The following is a 20,968-nucleotide window of genomic DNA, read 5'->3' on the forward strand; positions in this document are numbered from 1 at the left end:
CCCCCCCCCCCTCGTCCGCGCCCCCCCCGCCCCGCCCCGGGGGGGAACCGCCCGCCGGGGGGGCCCGCCCCCCCCCCCCGGGCCCCCCCTTTCGGACCGGGGCCCCGGGTGGGCCCGGGGGGGCCCCCCCCCCCTCGTCGTAAGGGCCCCGGGCAAGAGCGCCCCCCTCCCTTTCCCCCGCGGGGGCGCCCCCGGGTCCCCCCCCTCCGGGGCCCCCCGTTCGTTTCCCGCGGGGCCCCGCGCCCCCCGCCGGGGCCCCCTACGCTCTCCCTCCGGCCTTTCCTCCCGAAGGCCCGGGGGGCCCGCCCCGGCCCCCCCCCCCCCAAAATCGCCCCCCCCCGGGGGCACGCCCGCGGCCCTCCTCGGCGGGCCCGCGACGCGGCACCCGTCCGAGGGGGCCCGGCGCCGCTCGAGGGGCCCCCCCCCTTCCCTGGGGGGACTCGCCGGAGGGCCCCGCCGGGGCCCCGGGGGTCCCTCCCCCCCCACTCGCCCCCCCCGCCCCTTTCCCCCGGGCCCCCGGGCCAAAGGCGCGGGGGGGGCCGCGGGCCTTCCCCCCCCGGGTCCCGCTAAAACGGAACCTTTGCCCCCCGGGCTCACGCCTACCCCCCCCGGGCGCTGCCGGCAAGGGGGGCCACGGGGGGGGAGGGGGGGCGGTCCGGAGCGCGGCCCCCGCGCCGGGGTCTGCCCCGGCAGGCCTCGGCGGGGCAACCCGCTCGGCCTCGGCGTCCGCCTCCGGGCCCGCGAGCCGTCCCCGGACGCCGGCCCCCCCGGAGCGGTCCCCCGGGGAGCCGCCGCGGCACGGTCGTCGCCGGCGCCGCTCGAGCGGCAAAGGCCCTGAAGAGAAAAGGGAAGCCGGCCGCCGGCGGCGCGGCGCTCCCGCGAGCCCCCCGCGGGGCCCGCCGGGACCCGGGCTGCCGGGGGCCGACGCCGCGCCCCCGCCGCTTTGCCGACCGTGTGCCCGTGTCGTCCCGTGAAAGCGAGAGCGGCGGCCGCCGTCCCCCGCGGCGCGCGCGCCCCCGCCCTCCGCGCGAGGCCGGGCCGAGCCCGGCGCCTGGCCGCCTCCGAAAGACGCACTGAGGTGGGCGTCTCCCCTCGCGGGGGAGCGGTCGGCGCGGCTCCCCCCCCTCCCGCAGTCCTCGGACGTGGTTTTCTCCCTTTCTCACTGTCTGGCTCGTACGTCGAACCAGCGCCGCCCCGCGTCCTCGGCGAGAGACAAAAAGGCCGTCCCGAGCCCCCGAAAGCCAAAAACTTCTTACGGGATCACTCCTCGTGCGTCGATGAAGAACCAGCTACGGGGAAATTAGTAATTGCAGGACACTTGATCATCGACACTTCGAACGCACTTGCCCCGGTTCCTCCCGGCTACCCTGTCTGACTCGCTTGACGATCAATCGCCCCGGGGCCACCCCGCGGCGGCTGGGTCGCCTCGCAGCCCGTTGCCCGCGGGCGGTTCGGCGGGCGGCGGCGGCCCCCGTGCCCCTGCCCGGGGGAAGGGTCGCGTCGGCGAGGAAGCTTTCCCTCGCGGCCCCCGATCCCTTGCCTGCGCCCCGCGCTCGCCGTCGTCGTCGTCGCGGCCGCCGTCACGCCGTCGCCGCGCAGGCCTTCGCCCCCTAAAGCAACTCGGGAGCGCTCCGTAGCTCCCCCGCTCCCAGCGAGCCGCTGGCGAGCCGTCCCGCCCGGGCCCGCCCGCGATGCGGCGGGGGCCGGCCGGGGTAACGAGAACGGGGTCGAAAGCGCCGCCAGGCCAGAGAAAGGCGAGAGAGAAAGCGAGCGAAGAGAAAGGGCGAGAAAAGGGGGGCAGGCCGGGCCTCGCCCCCGCCTTCCACCCCGAGGGCGGGTGTCTGCGGGGGGTACCGCGGTGGGCCGTGCCGTTCGCCGCGCCGCGCGGCGAAGCCCGGGACGGGGTTCGACCCCCTCCTCCCCTTGGCCCCCCCCTCCTCCTCCCCTCCCGCCGTCCTCCCGCGCGGTCTCGGGCCCGGGGCCCGCCACCTCCTCTCCCCCGCGAAAGCCGTCGCGCCCGCCCCGCCCCCGCCTCCCGCCGGGCCGTCTCTGCCGCTCGTCCGCGTGCGCGCGCCTTTTCGGTTCTCGTCTCCGATGGGTCTCTCTCGCCGTTCCCCCGGCGTTCCCCCGGCGGGGCGCGGAGACGCCGGGAGCGAGAAGGGGCCTCGCGCGCGCCGGGCGCCGACTTTGGCTTGCGCCTCAGATCAACGTGGGGACCCCTGAAATTTTAAGCTATTAGTCACGGAGGGAAAAGAAACTAACAGGATTCCCCAGTAAGGCGAGCAAAGGGAAAAGCCCAGCCCGAATCCCCCCCCCGTGGGCCGGACATGTGCTACAAAACCCAATCCCCCGGGCCCCGGACCCAATCCTTTTGATCGCCCAGCCCCGACGGGTGGGCCGGTACGCCCCCCGCGCCCGCCCGGGGTTCTCGGTCGGTTTTCTTGGGGAATGCAGCCCAAAGGGGTGTAAACTCCATCTAAGGCTAAATACCGCACGAAACCCATACCAACAATACCGTAAGAAAGTTTAAAAGAACTTTGAAGAAGAGTTCAAGAGGGCTGAAACCGTTAAGAGGTAAACGTGGGGCCCCCCAGTCCCGCCCGGGATTCAACCCGCGAGTTGGTCGCCGCGCGGGGCCCGGGGATCCTCGCCCCCGCCTCCCCTCCTCCCCCCAACCCCCCCCGCGGGGGGGCCCGGGGGGGGCCCGCGGACCCCGCCCCCGGCCCGCCCGGGGCCGGGGGGATTTCCTCCCCTGGCCCCGACCGCTCCTCGCTGGGGAAAGGCCCCGGGGGCCAGGTGGCCCGGCGCCGCCGGGGCGGGGGGGTTACAGCCCCCCACAGCTCTCCCGTCCCCCGGGGGGAAACCCCCCGCCGCGCCCTTCCCCCCCCGTCGCGCGCCTGCGGGGCGCCGCTGCGGCGGGGCCCCCCACGGGGCGTTTTCCGCGCGGGGTGGGGGGCCCGGGGCCCCCGCCCCCGGGCCCTTTGAAAAACCGGGGGGACGCGCTCAGTGCCCCCGACCGCGCGCCGCCGGGCCCGGGGCTAGGGCCGCCTGGCCCCCCGGGGTTTTCCGCGGTTTCCCCGGCTACCCACCCGCCCGTCTTGAAACAGGGCCCCAAGGGAGTCTAGCACGTGCGCGAGTCGGGGGGCCCCCATCGAAAGCCCGCGGCAATGAAGTGGGGGGCCCGCGCCCCGGGCCCCGAGGGGGGACCCCCGGCCGTGTCGCGCCGGGGCAGCCCCGGCGCACCCCCCCCCTCTCCCCCGCCGCCCCCTCCGGGGCGGGAGGTGGACGGAGCGTCCTTTCTAGACCCAAAGATGGTAAACAAAAGCCTGGGCAGGGCAAGCCAGAGAAACTCTGGTGAGGTCCAGGGGTCCTACGTCAAATGGGTTTCTCCCCCCGGGTCTGGGGGGAAAACTAATCGAACCACTAGTACTTTTCCCCTCCGAATTTTCCCTCGGGGTAGCGGGGACTGGGGAATGGCATTTTACCCTAAACGAAAAAAAAAGGGGTCTTGGCCAAACGATCTCAACCTATTCCCCAAACTTTAAAGGGGGAAGGGGCCGGGCCCTCCGGGGGGAGCCGCCCCGGGGAAATGCATGCCAGGGCCCATTTTTGGGGAAGCGAAACGGCGCGGGGGATGAACCGAACCCCCGGGTAAGGCGCCGAGGGGCCGACGCTAAATCAACCCAAAAAGGGTTTGGTTATCTAGACACCCAAAGGAGGGCCCCCTGGAAGTGGGAAAATCCCAAGGATTGTAACAACTCACCGCCAACCCAACTACCCTGAAAATGGATGGCCTGGGGGCGTCGGCCCATCCCCGGCCCGCCCCGGCATGCATCCCCCGGGGGCCCGGGGCCCCGACAGTAGAGGGCCCTGCGGCCCTCAAACCCCGGGGGGGCCCCCGGGGTGGAGCCGCAGTGCAGATTTTTGGGGGGTGGGAGAAAAATTTCAAACGAGATTTTGGGAAAGGGCCCAAGGGAGCGGGTTTTTTCCCTGTGAACCCCGTTAACAGGGTTCATGGGCCCCCAACGATAGGCGACCCGGGTTCCAAAAGGGGGCGATGCCCCCCCTTGCCCTCAGCCGATCAAAAGGGGTGGGGTTTTAACCCCCGAACCCGGGTTTTGGGGGAAAAACCGCCGCGGGGCCCCATGCGGTGCCCGAAACCCCCCGATCCCGAGAACCGCGGACCCCCGGAGAGTTCTTTTTTCCCTTTGAAGGGCCGGCGCCCGGGAAGGGGTTCGCCCCGAAGGGGGGCCCCCCCTTTTGGGAAAACCCGGGGTTTTCCGGGGGGGCCCGGGGGACCCGCGGGCCCGTGAAAACCGGGGAGGGGTGTAATCCTCGCGCCGGCCGTACCCATATCCAAAAGCGGGGCCCCAAAGGGTGAACACCCTCGGGCATTTGGGAACAATTGGGTAAGGGAAGTGGGCAACCCGGGATCCAAACTTCGGATAAGGATTGGCTCAAAGGGGGGGGTCCGCCGGGGCCGAACCCTGGGCCGCGCCCCTGACGAGGGGCCGCCGCGGGTGATGCGCTCCGCTGCCCGCCCGCGCCGGGCCCGCGCGCGCGCGGGGCGGCACTCTGGCCCGCCCCCGGGGCCCCTTTCCCCCCGGGACCCCCCAGCTCGGGGGGCCCCCGCCCGCCCCCCCCTCCGCCCCCCCTCCGCCTTGCCGCCCGCCCCCAGCGGCGGCCGCCGCCGCCGTCGTCGTCGCGCCCCCCCCCCGCCGCGCCCCGCGCGGGCCCGGGGGGCCCGGGCCCGGCCGGCGTTTGGCCGAAACGGTTCCCCCGGGGGAGGGTCCCCGGGGGTCCCCGGGCCCCCCCGGGGCCCCCCCGGCCGCGCCTACAGCCGGGTTAGAACGGGGGGACCAGGAATCCGAACCCGTTTTTAATTTTAAAAAAAAGCCCCCAAGGCCCCCCAGGCGGGGGTTTACGCGATGTGATTTTTTCCCATGCTCTGAATTCAAATGAAGAAAATTTTAATGAAGCCGGGAAACGGGGGATAACATGACCCTTAAGGGACCCAAATGCCTCTCACTAATTTGTGACGCCATGAATGGGGGGGAAAGAATTCCCCACTTCCCACCTACTATCCCGAAACCCACCCCCAAAAGGGGAAAGGGGGGGCAATCACGGGGAAAAAGACCCTTTGACGACTCTAGGGTGGGGCTTGAAGAACAGAAGTTAGAATAAGTGGGAGGGCCCCGCGCCTCGGGGTTTCGGGGACCCCCCCCCGGGGCCCGGGGTCGTAAATACCACTACTCTTCGTTTTTTCACTTACCCTGAGCGGGGGCAGCCCCCCGGGGGGGTCTCGCTTTTTTTTTGGCCCCAAACGCCCGGGGCCCCCCGGGCCCCCCCGCTCCGGGGCCGCGCAGGGGGGTTTGGGCTGGGGTAACCTTCAAAGCGTAACCAGGGTCCTAAGCAGCTCAGGGGGACGGAAAACCCCCCCGGCAAAGGCAAAAGCTCGCGTTTTTGATTTTCATACAACAACCCGGGAAAACGGGCCTCACGATCCTTCTTTTTTTTGGTTTTTTAAACAGGGGGGTCAAAAAATTTTCCACAGATAACTGGGTTTTCGCCAACGTTTATAGCGACGTCGCTTTTTTTTTCCTTCGATGTCGGCTCTTCCATCATTGTGAACAGAATTCACCAAACTTGGGTTTTTACCCCCAATAGAAAAGGAGCTGGTTTAACCGTCTAGACAGGGTTTTTTACCCACTGAGATGTTTTTTTTTTCAATGTAATCCTCTCAGTTTCAAAAGGGGCCGCATTCAGACCCCTGGGGCTGCGCTTTGGGGGGAAACCACTCGCAGGGGGAAAACCCCCCGCGGCTTATGACGAACGCCTCTAAATCAGAATCCCCCTAGACTACGATACCGCAGCGCCGCCGCGCCCCGTGGCTCGCGATAGCCCCCGCCCCCCTCCGCGGGCGGGGCCCCGGGGGGGACGCCGCTCGTTTGGAGCCGGGGCGGGCGATGGGGCCCGCCTCTCCCCCGTCGCGTACCGCATGATCGTGGGGCACCCGGCGCTAAATCATTCGTAGACGACCTGATTCTGGGTCAGGGTTTCGTACGTAGCAGAGCAGCTCCCTCGCTGCGATCTATTGAGAATCAGCCCTCGACACAAGCTTTTGTCGCCTAACTTCTCGAACGCCTCGAGGGCGGGCCGGCGCGCGGGCGCCGCCCGCTTCCTCCGAGAAAAGGGGTCTCTCCTCCTCTTCTCCTCCTCCTCCTCCTCCTCTCTCGGCGGGCCGGGGCCGACAGGGGGCTCCGGCGGCGCCGGGCGCGCACAGGGGGGGCGCCCGGGCCAGCGCGGTCCGCCTTCGCGCTCTCCTCCGCGCGGGTCTCAGGCCCGATACGCGGGGTCCGGGGGCCGGGCACCGAGCGAAAGGGCCGCGTGCCGCCAGTCAGCCAGCGAGAGAGAGAGAGAGAGAGAAGAGAGTGAGAGGAAGAGAGAGAGGGGACAGAGAGAGAGAGAGAGAGGCCCCCCGCCGGCCGCGCGCCCCCTCGATTTCCCCCTCCGCGCGGGTCCAGCCCGGGAACGCGGGCGGGCTTGGGGCCGGGGGGGGCCTTGGCCCGGGGGGCGGGGGGTCTTCCCCCCCGCCCCTGGGGCGCTCGGGGGGGGGGGGCCCTTTCCCCTCTCCGGGCGGGGGGAGACCTGGGTTTTCCCGGCGGGGTGCCGGCCGGGGGCCCTGGGGGGAGCGCCCCGCCCGGGGATCTCGGGCGCGCGCGGCCGCGCGGGTGCGGCCCGCCCCCCCCCGGGCCCCGGGCCCGCCCGGGCCCCCTCGCGCGGGCGGGTGCCGGGGACGGCGGGGCCCTCGCCCTCGAAGGGGGGGAGCGGGTCTTCCCGCTTTCCCCCTCCCGGGGTTTGCCTGGCCTCCGGGTAGACCACTGTCCCGCCGACTTGGCCCGCGGGAGCCCGGGGCTCGGGGGACCTGCGGCCCCGCCGGGCTTGGGCTCGCAGCCCGGGCTTCGGAACCCCGCTTCCGCCCCGGACTTTGCCGGGAAAAAAAAAAAAAAACCATAACGCCCGGGGCTCGGGGTAGACCTGCTGTCCGCCGCCGGGCTTAGGCTGCGGCAGCCCACGCCCCGGGGTAGACCTGTTGTCCCCCGGCCCGGTAACCTGGGTCCCCTTCCCCAGGGGAGCCCCGGTTTCCCGTGCCCAACCCAACCCTAAAAAACCCCCAAACCCCCAAACCCCCAAACCCCCAACCCCACCTAACCCAACCCCAACCCTAACCCTAACCCAACCCTAACCCTAACCCCAACCCCAACCCCCCCCAACCCTAACCCTAACCCCAACCCAACCCAACCCTAACCCCACCCTAACCCTTACCCCAACCCCCACCCCAACCCTAACCCTAACCCTTACCCCAACCCCAACCCCAACCCCCACCCCCAACCTTACCCTAACCCTAACCCTTTAAACCCCACCCTTACCCCAACCCCAAACCCTTACCCTACCGGTTAAATAATACTGCCAAAAAAAAAAAACCTACTGTCCCCTAGACTCCCAAAAAAAAATTAACCAACCAACCCTCCAACATCACCACCGAAGTAGAAAAAAAAACCAATCTCCCGCCGACAAAAAAAACCACCCCCCCACCCCCTAACCCGGTAATTGGTAGAGGGGGGTGGGTGTGGGGGGGGTAGTGTTTTAATTAAGAAAAAAAATTTTAAAAAATAAATTTAGGTAATTTTTTAAATATATGTTATTTTTGATATACCCCACAATTACCCAAACCCTAACCCTAACACAAACCCGGGGTAGACCTGGGGTTCCGGGGCCCCGGGGTGCAGGTTTCCCAACCCTAACCCACCCTCAACCATCAACAACGGGGGGGGGAATGGAGGAAGGGTTAGGGTTGGGAAAACCCGGGCCCCCGGTGCCCCGGCCCAGGCACCCCTTTTTTGGGGTTGGGGATTTGGGTTTGGGTTGGGGAAACCAGTCCCCCCCCGGGGGCCCGCGACACCGTCTCCCCCGGGGCCCTCGACACCAGTCTCCCCCGGGGGTTTGGGGTGGGGTTGGGGTTAGGGAAAGGGGTTGGGTGGGAAAGGGGTTGGTTAGGGTGGGGTTGGGGTAAGGGGGGGGTTGGGGGTTGGGGGGGGGGGTAAGGTTGGGTTGGGGTTAGGGAAAGGGTTTTGGGGTTTTTGGAAAGGGGTTGGGGTTGGTTAGGTTATTGGGGTTGGGGTTAGGGGTTGGGTTTGGGGGTTGGGGTTGGGGTTATTTTGGGTTGGGTGGGGTTGGGGTTGGGGTTGGGGTTGGGGTTTGGGTTTGGGGGTTGGGGGTTGGGGGTTGGGTAGGGTTGGGGAAAAGCAGGGGACAAAAGGTCTACCCTGGGGAACGGACACCATCCCCCCGGGGCCTGGACACCAGGTCTACCCCGGGGCGTGGGCTGCCGCAGCCTAAGTCCGGCGGCGGACAGCGGTTCCCCCGACCCCGGGGCTCCCGCGCCGTAAGCCCGGGGCGGCGGACAGCAGGTCTACCCCGAGCCCCGGGCTGCCGAAGACCAAGTCCGGCGGCGGACAGCAGGTCTACCCCGAGCCCCGGGCTGCCGAAGACCAAGTCCGGCGGCGGACAGCTGGTCTACCCCGGGAGGCCAGGCAAAGCCCGGCCGAGGGGCACGGGAAAAACCCCCCGCCCCTCGCCAGGGCGAGGGGACCCGCCGCCCCGGCCCCGCCCGCGCCGCCCGGGCCGGGGCCCGGGGCCGTGCGGGCCCCGGCCCGGGCCGGCCGGGCCGCACCGCCCGCGCCGGTGGGGCCCCAGACGACCCCCGGGCGGGGGCGCTCGCCCCCCGGCCCCCCCGGGCAGCCGCCCGGACCCCAGTCTACCCCCCCCCGGAGACGGGGGGGGGGGGGGGGGACAAGGGGTCCCCGCCCCGCCCCGGCGGCCCGCGCGCGCGGCGGGGGAAAAAAAAAACCCCCCCCAGCCGTCCCACCCGCGCCGGCCAACCCCCGCCCCCGTCTGGGGCCTAACCCCGGGAGGGAAGTCGAGGCCGCGCGCGGCCCGGCGGGGGGCCTCTCTCTCTCTCTCTCCCCTCTCTCTCTCACTCTCACTCTCTTCTCTCTCTCTCTCTCTCGCTGGCTGACTGGCGGCCCCGGGGCCCTTTTCCCGTGGGGTCCCCCGGCCCCCGACCCCGCAAGGGGCCTTTAGACCCCGCGGGGGAGAGCGCAAGGCACCCCCCCGGGGCCCCCGGCCCCCCCCTGTGCCGCCCGCCCCGGGCCAGCCCCCTTGGGGCCCCCGGCCCGCCGAGAGAGGGGAGGGGGAGGGGGAGAAGAAAAAAAGAAAGCCCCCTTTTCTGGGAGGAAGCGGGCGCCCCCGCCCGGCCCCCCTCGGGGGCGTTCGGAAGTTAGGGCCAAAACTTGTGTCAGGCTGTTTCAATAGATCGCAGCGAGGGAGCTGCTCTGCTACGTACGAAACCCTGACCCAGAATCAGGTCGTCTACGAATGATTTAGCGCCGGGTGCCCCACGATCATGCGGTACGCGACGGGGGAGAGGCGGCGCCGCATCCGTCCGCCCCTCCGGCTCCCAACCACGAGCGGCGCTCCTCACCGGGCCCGCCCGCGGACGGGCGGGCGGCCGGCTATCGCGAGCCCACCGAGGCGCCGGCGGCGCTGCGGTATCGCTACGTCTAGGCGGGATTCTGACTTAGAGGCGTTTTATTTATAAGCCCCAGATTAGCCTCGCGCCAGTGCCCTCACCCAAAGGCACCACCAGGGGGCTGACCTGGGGGTCCTCGTCTGAGCAGATTACTATTGCAACAACACATCATCAGTAGGGTAAAACTAACCTGTCTCACACCGGTCTAAACCCCTACGTTTTCCCATTTTGGGTAACAATCCAACCTTGTTTAATTCTGCTTCACAATGAAGGAAGAAACCACATCGAGGGTCAAAAAACGTCGTATGAACGCTTGGCCCCACAAGCCATTACCCTTTAACTTTTTCGACACCCTGCTTAAACCCAAAACCAGAAGGATCTGAGGGCCCCCTTTCACGGGCTGTATTCGTACGAAAATCAAAATCAAGCGACTTTTGCCTTCTCCCCAAGGGGTTCCGTCTCCCTGAGCTCGGCCTTAGGGCACCGCGTTTCGGGTTTGACAGGTTACCGCCCCATCAAACCCCCACCTGCCCCGTCCCCAGCGGTCGCGCCGGCGCGCGCCGGGCCGCTTGGCCCCGAACAGAGCCCCCCCCGGGGTCGCCCCCCCGCCCCACCGGTTTAATGAAAAAACTCAAGTAGTGGTATTTCACCGACGGGGCCCACGCCGGGGGGGGTCGCCCCGCACCGCCGAGGGGCCCGCCCGGCCCCCCCCTTATTCTACACCTCTCATGTCTCTTCACAGCCCAACGATCAACCCCACAGGGGCTTTTTCCCCCTGATTCCGCCAAGCCCTTCCCTTGGCTGTGGTTTCGCTGGATAGTAGGTAGGGGCAGTGGAACTCGTTCAACCCTTTATGCGCTCACTAATTAGATGACGAGGGATTTGCAAACCCTTTAAAAATCAAAAGTTACTCCCCCGTTTACCCCCTTCATTGAAAATTTTTTCCTTTTTACATTCAACACTGGGCAAAATCACATCGCTCAACACCCCCTCGGGCCTTCGCGAGCTTTGTTTTAATTAAACATCGGATTCCCCGGGTCCCACCAGTTCTAACCCGGGCTCTAGGCGCCGCCGAGGGGGGGCCCGGGCCCGGGGGACCCCCCCCACCCTCCCCCCGCAAACCGCTCCCGACGCCCCGGGGCCCCCCGGGGCCGCGCGTTTAATATTAAGGCGCGGCCGCGCCGCCGCGGGGGCGGCGCGCGCCACACCGGCGGCGGCCGCCGCGGGGGCGCCCCCCGCGGCAAGGCGGGGGGGGGGGAGGGGGGGCGGGCCGCCCGCCGCAGCTGGGGCACCCGGGGGGGGGAAAGGGCCCCGCCCCCTACCCGGGTCCGGGGCGCGCCAGCCACCCGGCGCCCCGGGGGGGGCCGGGGGGGCCAGGGCGGACCACTCACCGCGCGCGGCGCCTCGTCCGGGCCGCGGCGCGCCCCCCCACCCCGTTTCCGCCCCACCCGACCGACCCACCCCTTAGAGCCAATCCTTACCCAAGAACGGACCCGGGTTTTCCCCATTTCCCTTACCTACATTGTTCCAACATGCCAAGGCTGTTCACCTTGAGACTCGGGGAAAGGGGGTAGGGCCCCGGGCGCGAGATTTTACACCCCCCCCCCGATTTTCCCCCGGGCCAGCGAGAGCTCCCCGGGACCCGCCGGAACCGCACGCTTTCCAAGCGCGGGCCCCTCCTCGGGCGAACCCATTCCAGGGCGCCCGCCCCTTCACAAAGAAAAGAAACTCTCCCGGGCTCCCCCCGGGCTTCTCCGGGATCGGTGCGCCCACCGCAACTGGGCGCCTCGCGCGCCCGTCTCCGCCACTCCGGATTTCGGGGATCTGAACCCGACTCCCTTTCGATCCGGCTGAGGGCAACGGAGGCCATCGCCCGCCATTTCGGAACGGCGCTCGCCTATCGCTTTAGGACCGCTGACCCATTTTCAACTGCTGTTCACAATGGAACCCTGCTCCACTTCGGCTTCAAAGCTCCCCGTTTGAATATTTGCTACTACCACCAAGATCTGCAACCTGCGGCGGCTCCAAACCCGGGCCCGACGCCCCGGCTTCGACGCACCGCAGGGGCCCCTCCTAACTCGTCGCGGCCTAGCCCCCCGGGCATCGCACTCCCGGGCGACGCCGGTATGGCCGACGCTCCACGCCATCCATTTTCAGGGCTAGTTGATTCGGCAGGTGAGTTGTTTACACACTCCTTAGCGGTTTCCCCGACTTCCAGGGGCCACCGTCCTGCTGTCTAATCAACCAACACCTTTTTTTGGCTCTGATGACGTCGCATCGGCGTTTAAACCCCGGGCGTTCGGTTCATCCCGCAGCGCCAGTTCCTGCTTACCAAAAGTGGCCCACGAGCACTCGCATTCCACGGGGCGGCTCCACGCCAGCGAGCCGGCCCCCTTTTAACCCCGTGAAAGTTTGAGAATAGGTTGAGATCGTTTCCCGGGCCCCAAGACCTCCCAACATTCCTTTTCCGGTAAAACTCCCATTCCGATCCAACTATCTAGGGGAAAATCGGAGGGGAAACCCCTACTAGATGGTTCCTTAGTCTTTTGCCCCTGACCCGGTTTGGGCAAACCCATTTTCACTCAACCGCTACGGGCCTCCACCAAGTTTCCCCTGGTTTCGCCCCCCCCCAGGCATAGTTCACCATCTTCGGGGCCCACAAAGGGCCCACAACGCTCCACCCCCCGGCCGCGAGGGGGGGGCGGGGGAGAAAAGGGCCCCGGGGGTGCGCCCGGGCTTTCCAGGGCGACCCGCCCCGGATCCACCTCAGGGCCCCGCGCCCGGCCCTCACCTTCCCTTGCGGGCCCGGGGGTTTCACTCGGGCCCTGACTCCCACTGCCCAGACTCCTGGGCCTTTCAAACGGGGCGGTGGGGACCCCACATCGCCGCGACCCCGGGGGCCCCACCGGGCCCCTACCGGCCCGGGGCGCCGCCGGGCGGGGGGCCCCTGAGCGCAGTCCCCCCGGGGTTTACGCGGCGCCGGGGCCGGGGGGCCCCGGCCCCCCACCCCCGCGCAAAACGCCCGGGGCGGGGCGCCCCCGCAGGGCCCCCCCGCACGGCGCCGCCGACGGGGGAGGGCGCGCGGCGGTCCTCTCCCTCGCCCCCCGGGGTTTCCGGGGAGACCTGCCTTTCCCGGGGGGTTAACACCCGCCCCGTTTGCGCGGCGCCGGGCCCCCCTCCCCCGGGGCCTTCCCACCGACCCCGGGGCCGGCGCGGCCACCGCCGCAGAAATCCCCGGCCAGGGCCGGGGCCCCCGGCCGGGGGCGGGCCCCCGCGCCGGCCCCCCCCCGGGCCCCCCCCCGCACGGGGTTTGCCCGGGGGGGGGGGGGGGGGGGGGGGGGGGGGGGGGGGGGGGGGGGGGGGCGGGGGGGAGGCGGGGGCGAGGGTCCCCCGAGACCCCCCCGGCCGCCGCAACCCCGGGGGTTTACCCTCCGGGGGGACTGCGCGGGCCCCACCCTTTAAACCCTTTTAAAGGGTTTTTCACGCCCCCTTGAACTCTCTCTTTAAAGTTCTTTTCACTTTCCCTTACTACTTGTTGCTTCGGGCTCGTCCCGGGATTTAGCCTTAGATGGAGTTTACCACCCCTTTGGCTGCATCCCAACCAAACCCAAATCCCAGAACCCGGGGCCCGGCGCCCGGGGCCCTACCGGCCTCACCCCTCCCGGGTGCGCCTCGATCCCAGGGCTTGGTTCCCCCCCCAAGCGCCGCCGGGGGTTGGGGCTCGTCGCCAAATGTCCCGCCCCCACCCGGGGGGGATTCGCCTGGGCTTTTCCCTCTTCGCCCCCCGTTACTGAGGGAATCCTCGTTATTTCTTTCCACCGCTGACTAAAATCTAAATTCAGCGGTCGCCACGTCACTGAGTCCAGCCCAAACCGGGCGCCCGCCCGCGCCGACGGCCCCCCTTCTCCGCCGCGCTCCCCCCTCCCCCCCCCCCGCCCCGGGAACCCGGGGAACCGCCGAGAGAGCCCCCACCCCCGGAACGAAAACCGAAAAGGCCCGCGAAACGCGCCCCGGCGCAAAACCCGGCCCCGCGGGGCCCGGGCCGGGCCCGCGGGGGCGCGCAAACGGCCTTTCGGGGGGGAAGGGCGAGCCCTGCGACGCGCCCCCCGGGCCCCCGAGACCGCCCCGGGGAGGACGGCGGGGAGGAGGGAGGGGGCGGGCCGGGGGGAGGGGGTTTCAAACCCCCCCGTCCCCGCCCTCCGCCTCGCCGCCCCGGGGCAGCAGGGCACGGTCCCGCCGCGTACCCACCCGCAGACACCGCCGCCCGGTGGAAGGCCGGGGCGAGGCCCGCCCTCGCCCTCCCCCTTTTCCCCCGCCCTTTCCTTTTCCGCTCGCCTCTCTCTCCTTCCTCTATCTTTTTCCCCTCGGCCCCTTCGACCCCCTTCCTCGCGCTCCCCCCGCCCCGCCGCCCCCCGAAAACCGCGCGGGGCCCCGGGCAAACGAGTTTCCGCCCCAGCGGCTCCTCCCGGAGCGGAAAAGGGGCCTCCCAGTCTGCATTTAGGGGACAAAGGCCCTGCGGGGCGACGGCCGCACCGCGGCCGCGACCCGCGACGGCGACCGCGCCGGCCCCAGCAAGGATGGGGGGCCGCCGGGGGAAACCCCTTCCCCGCCCGACCGCCCACCGCCTTCCCCCGGGGAAACCGGGCGGCACGCCGCCCCAAAGGGCCGCCCCCGCCCACCCGCCGCCGAACCGCCCCCGGGGGCAACGGCCTCGAGGCGACCCCAGCCCGCCCCCCGGGGTGGCCCCCGGACGGCGATTGATCGTCAACACGCTCAACGGGGCTAGCCCCGGAGGAACCCGGCCCCCCCAATTGCTCAAAGGGCGATGATCAATGTTCCTCAATTCACATTAATTCTCGCACCTACTCGTTTTTTCATCGCCCAAACGAGCCGAGTGATCCCCCGCTAAATTTGTCGGGCTTGGGCGCCGCTCCCGCAAGCGCCCCTTTTTGTCTCTCGCAGCCGAGACGCCGGCGCGCGCCTGGCTTTGACCTAAAGACACAAACCCAACCCGTGAAAAAAGGGGGAAAACCCCCGCTCCAAGACTGGCCCCAAGGGGGGGAGCCCCCCCCCCGACCGCCTCCCCCCCCCCGAGGGGGGACCGACCTCACTCCGTCTTTTTGGAGGGGGCCCCGCGCCCGGGGTTTCCCCCGGGCCCCGGCGAGGGCCGGGCGGCGCGCCCGCACGCGGGGGCACGGCGCCCGCCGCTCTCACCCTTTTCCCCCGGGGAAAGACACGAAAACACGGGCCGGGAACGCGGGGCCCGGGGGGGCGCCGCGGGCCCCCCCCACGCGGGTCCCCCGGGGGGCCCCCCCCCCCGCCGCGGGGGTCGCGGCCCGCCGGCCGCCGCGCCCCGGCTTTCCCTTTCTCTCCTCTCCCACGGCCTTTCGCCCCTCGAGACGCCCCCCGCCACGACCGTGCGCCGCGCGCCTCCCCCCCGGGGGGAAACCCCCCCCCGGGGGGGCCGGGGTCCGGCGGATGCGCTCCCCGCCGGCCCCCCGGCGGGGCGCCACCGAAAAACCGAGCCGGGTTCGCCCCGCGCCCGAGGCCTGCCCACGGCATAAACCCCCCCCCGCCGCCGGGCCGCCCCCCCCCCCTCCCCCCCCCGGCCCCCCGCCCCGCCTCCCCCGCCTGGCCCCCTTTGCCTCGGGACGGCCCCGGCGGGAAAGGGACGGGGCCGACGGGGGGAACGCCCCTCTCCTCTTTTCCCCGCGGGGAAACCGGGGGGGGGAACGCCCCGCGCCGCCCCCCCAACTTCCTTCCCCACCGCGCGGGCCCAGAAGGGCGACGGGGGACGCGCCTGCGGGGGCCCGGGGCGACCTGCCCCCCGGCCGGGGGGGGGGGGGGCCCTTCCGGCCAAACCCTCCCCCGCAGAAAGGGGGGCCCCTCGAGCGGCGCCGCCGCCCTCGGGCCCCCGGGGGCGCCCGCGCTCGCGGGCCCCCGCCCACGGGGGGCCCCCGGGCGCTCGCCCCCCGGGGGGCGGGGGGATCGAGGGGGGGGCGGGCCCGGGGGACGGCGCCGCCGGCGCCCTTCGAGGAGGAAAGCCTCGAGGGACGATTTGGGGGCCGGGCGGCGGGACGCGGCGCCCCCCCCGCGAGACACCCGCAACGGCGGGGGCTCCAGGGGAGACGCGGCCCGGGCCCCGGCGCCGCCACCGCCGCGGGGCCCAGGAAAGGCAAAGCGGCGCTCTCTTTCCGGGGTCGCCCGTTACACAGGGGCGGTCGCCCCCGCCCGACCGCGCCCCGGCCCTCCGCAGAGCCGGGGGGCGAAGGGGGGCAAGGCCCCCGCCCCGGGGCCCGGTTACCCCCGCGCCCGCGCCGCGGCGGGGGGGACGACGACGACGACGGGGGGAAGCGCGGCCGCGGGCCGCGGACACCACCGCAGGGGCTACGGGGGGTAGCTGCCCCCTACCCCTCAATGGGGCCGCGCCGCCGCCCGCAAAACCCCCGCCGCCGCCGCCTGGCCCCGCCGCCGCGGCCCACGCGGGGCCCCGCCAGCCGCCCGAGTCCTTAAACGCCGCCCCGGGTTCGCCGGCCCCCCCCCCCTTTGGTCCCCGCCGCAACACGTTTGACACGCCCCGGGGGGGGAAAACGAGGGGAAAACCGCCGAGGCGCGGGCCCCTAGGTACTGGCCTGGGGAGGGAAACACCTGCAATGGCCCCGCCGGGGTGCTCCCCCGCTGCCCCCCTCGGGGAGCGCCCCGGGGGGGGCCCCCCGCGTCTGCGCCACCAACCGCGGCGTCCTCTGGGGGCCCGGGGTTTCCCTCATACCCCGCTGCGCCCAGAGGACCCCGCGGCCGAACCGCCCCGCCGCGGGGGGGACGCGCCCCGACCGCCGACGCGCCTCGCCCCCCCGGGCGCGCGCGCCCCGCCGGCCCCGAAGGCCGCGGCCCGGGAACCCCCGGACGCGGCGTGTTTCCCCTCCCTCTGGGGCGCCCAGGGGGGGAACCGCTCGCCCGAAGCGGGAACTCTGCCGGCCCGCAAAGCCCCGCCCCCGGGTGGGGGAAGGGCCGGAGGAGCCGCCTCCCCCGGCCCCAAGGGCGCCCCCCCCGCCCGCCCCCCTCCCATTTCCACATGGGCCCCGACGGGGCCACCCCGGAGGGCCGCCGCCGCTCGACGGCGAAGCAGCGAGGGGGGGGAGGGGCGCGCCTCGGGGGGGCCGCCAGCACCCCCCCTTCCCCACCCGGGGGTTTTCCTCGCGCGCAACCGGGGGAGACCCGGGCCTCGGGAAACTGGGGCCGCCCCCCGGGGCGCGGCGCCCCACGCGCCTGCCCGCCGCCCGGGCGTTCGGGGGGCCCCGGGGCGGTGGGCAGAGGCGGGGGGGCCCCCGGCCCCCGCTCCCCCGGGGGGGGAGGGACCCACAGACCGCGAAAGGGGCGGGGGGGGAGGAGGACACGACGACAGGAGGAGGAGAGAAAGCCGCCGCGACGGGGGGGGGACGGCCCCGCGCTTCGACCCGGGCCGCGACGCGGGGTGTGCGCGGGTCAGCCCCCCCGCGCGCAACGGTGACGGGCGCGCGCGACGCGCCCCCGGCCGAGCGGCCCCCTTTGCCCCTCCTTTTCTCTTTTTCGAGCCCCCCCCGTTTTTTTTTCCCACCCCCGGAGGGGCCGCGCCCTCCGTCCCCCTCTCTGGGCTGCGGCGCCGGCCCCAAAGGGAGGGGGTGTGCCCCGGGGCCGGCCGCGGGGCCCCGGGGGCCGGGGCGTGCGAACGGGCGGGCGACGAGCGCGCCGCGCGCCGCGGGCCGCCGACGCCCCAACGCGCAGGGGGCCCCACCCCCCCCGGGATGATCCTTCGCAGGTTTACCTTCGAACCTTGTTTACACTTTTACCTCCTCAAAAGCAAGTTCGACCCTTTTCACACTCCCGGGAGGCCTGGCCGACCCCGCCGGGCCCACCCGGGCCTCACTAAACCCTCCAATCGGTATTTGGACGGGGGGTGTTACAAAGGGCAGGGACTTTTTTCCCCCGAGCTTATGACCCCACTTACGGGAAATTTCCCCGTTTACGGGGAAGAATTCAATCCCCCTCCCCCTAGGGGGTTCAACGGGTTTTCCCGCGGGCCCGCCGGGAGGTAGGCAAACTAGCCAGTCATGTAGCCCGTGCGGCCCCGGACATCTAAGGGCATCACAGACCCTATTGCTCAAATCTCGGGGGGCCCAACCCACTTTTTTCCCTCTAAAAGTTGGGCGCCGACCGCTCGGTTTGCGAACATTTTCATCCCGAGTCTCGTTCTTATTCGGGAATAACCAACAAATCGCCCCCCCAACTAAAACGGGCCCTCACCACCACCCCCCGGAATCGAGAAACTCTCAATCTGTCAATCTTTCCTTCCGGGGCCGGGGGGGGGTTTTCCCGGTTGATCAAATTTAAACCGCAGGGTCCACTCCTGGTGGTGCCCTTCCGCAATTCCTTTAAGTTTCAGCTTTGCAACCATACTCCCCCCGGGAACCCCAAAACTTTGGGTTTCCCGGGGGCTGCCCGGGGGTCAAAGGGGAAAAACGCCCCCCGGATCGCCGTTTTGGCATCGTTATGGTCGGAACACAAAGTTTTCTGATCTCCTTCGACACTCCGACTTCGTTTTTTGATTATGGGAAAAAATTCTTGGGAAATGCTTTTCCCCTAGGGCCCTCTTGCCCGGGCCCAAAATTTCACCTCTAGCGGCACAAACGATTTCCCCCGCCGTCCTCTTAATCAGGCCCCCTTTTTCCCAAAACCAACAAAATAAACGAGTCCTATTTCCCTTATTCCTACTCAGTATGCCGGGGGCCGCCTCTTTAACACTCAATTTTTTCAAAGAAAAAGCTTCCCGGGGCCCCCCCGGGGCACTCAGCTAAGAGCATCGAGGGGGCGCGGAGAGGGAGGGGCTGGGACAGGCGGTGCTCGCGCCGCGGCGGACCGCCAGCTCGAAACCCAAGATCCCAAATACGAGCTTTTTAACTTTAGCAACTTTAAGATACCTATTGGAGCTGAATTAAACCCCGGCTGCTGGCAACCAGACTTTTCCCTCCCAATGGGATCCCTCCTCAAGGATTTAAAAATGCGCTCATTCCAATTACAAAGGGGCCCCGAAAGAGTCCTGTATTGTTATTTTTCGTCACTACTCCCCGGTCGGGAGTGGGTAATTTGCGCGCCTGCTGCCTTCCTTGGATGTGTAGCCATTCTCTCAGGCTCCCTCTCCGAATCGAACCCGTTCCCCTCACCCGTGGTCACCATGGGAGGCACAGACAGAACCATCGAAAGTTTTATAGGGCAGAACATTCGAATGGGTCCTCGCCGCCGCGGGGCGTGCGATCGCCGAGGTTATCTAGAGTCACCAAAGCTGCCGGGCGGCCCGGTTGGTTTTGGTCTGAAAATCACGCGCCCCGGAGGTCGGCGCTCATGGGCATTATTAGCTCAAAAATTACCACAGTTATCCAAGGAGCGGGAGAGGAGCGACCAAAGGGAAACCAAACTGATTTAATGAGGCCATTCGCATTTTCACTGTACCGCCCTGGGGACATAGACATGCATGGCTAACCTTGAGACAAGCAATATGCTACTGGCAGATCAACCAGGTACCGCCACCCCACGGCGGCGCCGCGCACGGCGGCGCGCAGAGCGCCCGGACCCGGCCCGACCGCCCGGGCCCCACCGGCGCGCGCCCCGCCCAAACCCCGACCGCCCCGCTCTTTTGCCGCTCCGACCCGGGGAGCGGCATCGCGGACGCGACGTGGCGGCATGGCGGCGACGGGGCCCGGCGGCGCCGGGCGGCCGGCCGGCCGAGCCTCCCCGGCCCGGCGGCGCCTGGGGCGGAACCCGGCGCCACCGCGGAGGACGCCCCTCGCGGGCCCGGCCCACCCCGGCGGCCGGGCCCCTTCCCCCCCCCGCGGCAAAGGAGGGCCGACCGCTGCGCGCTTTTTTTCTTTCGCCACTCGCGGGCGAGTGTAGCGCGGGCTCCTCTCTCCTCTCGCTTGCGCTCTCTCTCTCTCTCTCTCTCTCTCTCTCTCTCGGCTTTTTTTCCCCGCTCGCCTTTCACAACACCTCGGGGCCCCCGCGCCCCGGGGGGGGTTCCCAGAAAATCGCCTCGCGCTGGAAGTCACGGCGCGCGCGCGCGGAACGGGGGGCTCGGCCGGGCTGACCCCCACCGAAGCCGAACCCCCCCTCCCGCCGACCGGTCGCCGGCGAGCGACCGGCCGCCGGCGAGGTTGGGCCGAGCGGGCCCCTCGCGGGGAGCGAACCCCCGTCCGACGCGTCCCCCCACCGGGCCGCGCGGAAAGCACCGGACGTGCTAGAGGAGACAGCGACCCGACGAGGCGGGCGCGGCCCGGACACCGAGGCCCCCTTTTCGGCCGGGGCGGCTCCGCTCTGCAGCAGGCGGCGGGACGGCAAAGGAGCGCGCGGATCGGGCTCTGCTCCCCCGTCCGCGCCCCATCGGTTTCTCGGGTCGTTTTTGCGCCCTCTCTCTCGCCATCCATGACCCGCGGCTCAGCTCCAACCGCACCGCCGCCCGGCGCTGCTCGCGGCCGGCACCCACGGGGCGCTAACCCGGACCGGGCCGGCACCGGCACCTCGCGTGGTTTTCGAAGGACACCTGTGGGCTAGCGGGGCCACGCGGCCGTCACACAGCTGGGTCGGGAAAGCCGCCCTCCCCGGCAGCGGGAGGGGCGACACCTCGCCTGCGACGGGAAGCGAACTGGAAAAAGGAACCCCCTGCCCGAGCAGCGGACACCCCCGCCGTGACTTCCCCGCGACAGAGAAGCCCCGGAAGGAGAGCCGGCCGGCCGGGGCCCTCTCCGACGCCACCCCGAAAAGCCTCATCGATCGAGTGCGGCCGAGGAAGGAGCCGCGCCGCCGACGGCGACGACGACGCCCCCCCACGGCCACGGTCCTGGGACAACGGGGCGACGGCCGCCCAGCCCCGCCTGCGGAGCGCCCGCGGCAGAGGGGGAGCGCGGGGGGTGCCGCCACCCGCCCGCCCGCCCGCGTGCGCCAACGGATTCCCTTCTCGGCTAGGCAACGGCAGGACTGGGACTGGGCTGGCCCCAGGCCGGGGGGACTCGGCTTCCCCTTCCGGCCCGGGGAACCCGGCCGAGCGTGCGAGAAATACGTGCCACCGGGACCGCGCCGCCGCGGCCGGCTTTCCCTTTCCGGCAAAAAAATAGCCGGAGGAACGGCACGACAAAAAGGCACATGGAGCGGCGTTCGCAGCGACCCGTGCTAGCCACGGGGCCGCGGGCCCGGGACGCCGGAGGCACCCGCGGGGCGAGTTACGAGTCTCACTCCCCCACGACCCCCAGACATCCCGCTCGCTCCCTTCTCTCTCGCCGACGTGGCCCGGCACGCCTTCGTCGGGGAACGGCTCCTCGGGGGCCCGGGGAAGGCCGCCAGAGAAAAATCCCC

The 20,968-nt window shown here is 70.6% G+C and overlaps 3 protein-coding genes across 3 annotated transcripts; all 3 read left to right on the top strand.

Annotated features, from left to right (window-relative positions):
- The first annotated feature begins 3,167 nt into the window (after window positions 1–3,167).
- LOC135442013 (collagen alpha-1(I) chain-like) lies at window positions 3,168–14,378 on the top strand. Its single transcript, XM_064701568.1, has 8 exons — window positions 3,168–3,314; window positions 4,679–4,844; window positions 5,859–6,004; window positions 8,452–8,745; window positions 9,448–9,621; window positions 11,218–11,767; window positions 12,226–12,746; window positions 14,094–14,378. The coding sequence occupies exons 1-8, from the start codon at window positions 3,168–3,170 to the stop codon at window positions 14,376–14,378; spliced, it is 2,283 nt and encodes a 760-aa protein (XP_064557638.1).
- A 692-nt stretch (window positions 14,379–15,070) lies between these two features.
- Window positions 15,071–16,105, top strand: LOC135442014 (proline-rich protein 2-like). Its single transcript, XM_064701569.1, has one exon. The coding sequence runs from the start codon at window positions 15,071–15,073 to the stop codon at window positions 16,103–16,105; it is 1,035 nt and encodes a 344-aa protein (XP_064557639.1).
- Window positions 16,106–16,245: 140 nt separating this feature from the next.
- On the top strand, window positions 16,246–20,718 carry LOC135442015 (basic proline-rich protein-like; the record flags this gene model as incomplete). Its single annotated transcript, XM_064701570.1, has 4 exons — window positions 16,246–17,510; window positions 17,625–17,660; window positions 19,092–19,512; window positions 20,323–20,718. Coding segments are annotated over exons 1-4 (2,118 nt in total), but the record flags the coding sequence as incomplete, so codon positions are not given.
- Between the last annotated feature and the right edge of the window lie 250 nt (window positions 20,719–20,968).

This window comes from Zonotrichia leucophrys, unplaced genomic scaffold (genome assembly GCF_028769735.1).
Source record: "Zonotrichia leucophrys gambelii isolate GWCS_2022_RI unplaced genomic scaffold, RI_Zleu_2.0 Scaffold_852_20968, whole genome shotgun sequence".
Taxonomy (NCBI): domain Eukaryota; kingdom Metazoa; phylum Chordata; class Aves; order Passeriformes; family Passerellidae; genus Zonotrichia; species Zonotrichia leucophrys.

Bases quoted from the DNA above. Each gene is read 5' to 3' on its own strand.
- LOC135442014 (XM_064701569.1), top strand. From the start codon at position 15,071: ATGCGCTCCCCGCCGGCCCCCCGGCGGGGCGCCACCGAAAAACCGAGC.
- LOC135442013 (XM_064701568.1), top strand. From the start codon at position 3,168: ATGAAGTGGGGGGCCCGCGCCCCGGGCCCCGAGGGGGGACCCCCGGCC. The intron at 9,622-11,217 runs GTCTAGGCGGGA...CCCCCGGGCCAG, and splicing joins CGGCGCTGCGGTATCGCTAC to CGAGAGCTCCCCGGGACCCG. The intron at 11,768-12,225 runs GTGAGTTGTTTA...GCCCCCCCCCAG, and splicing joins AGGGCTAGTTGATTCGGCAG to GCATAGTTCACCATCTTCGG.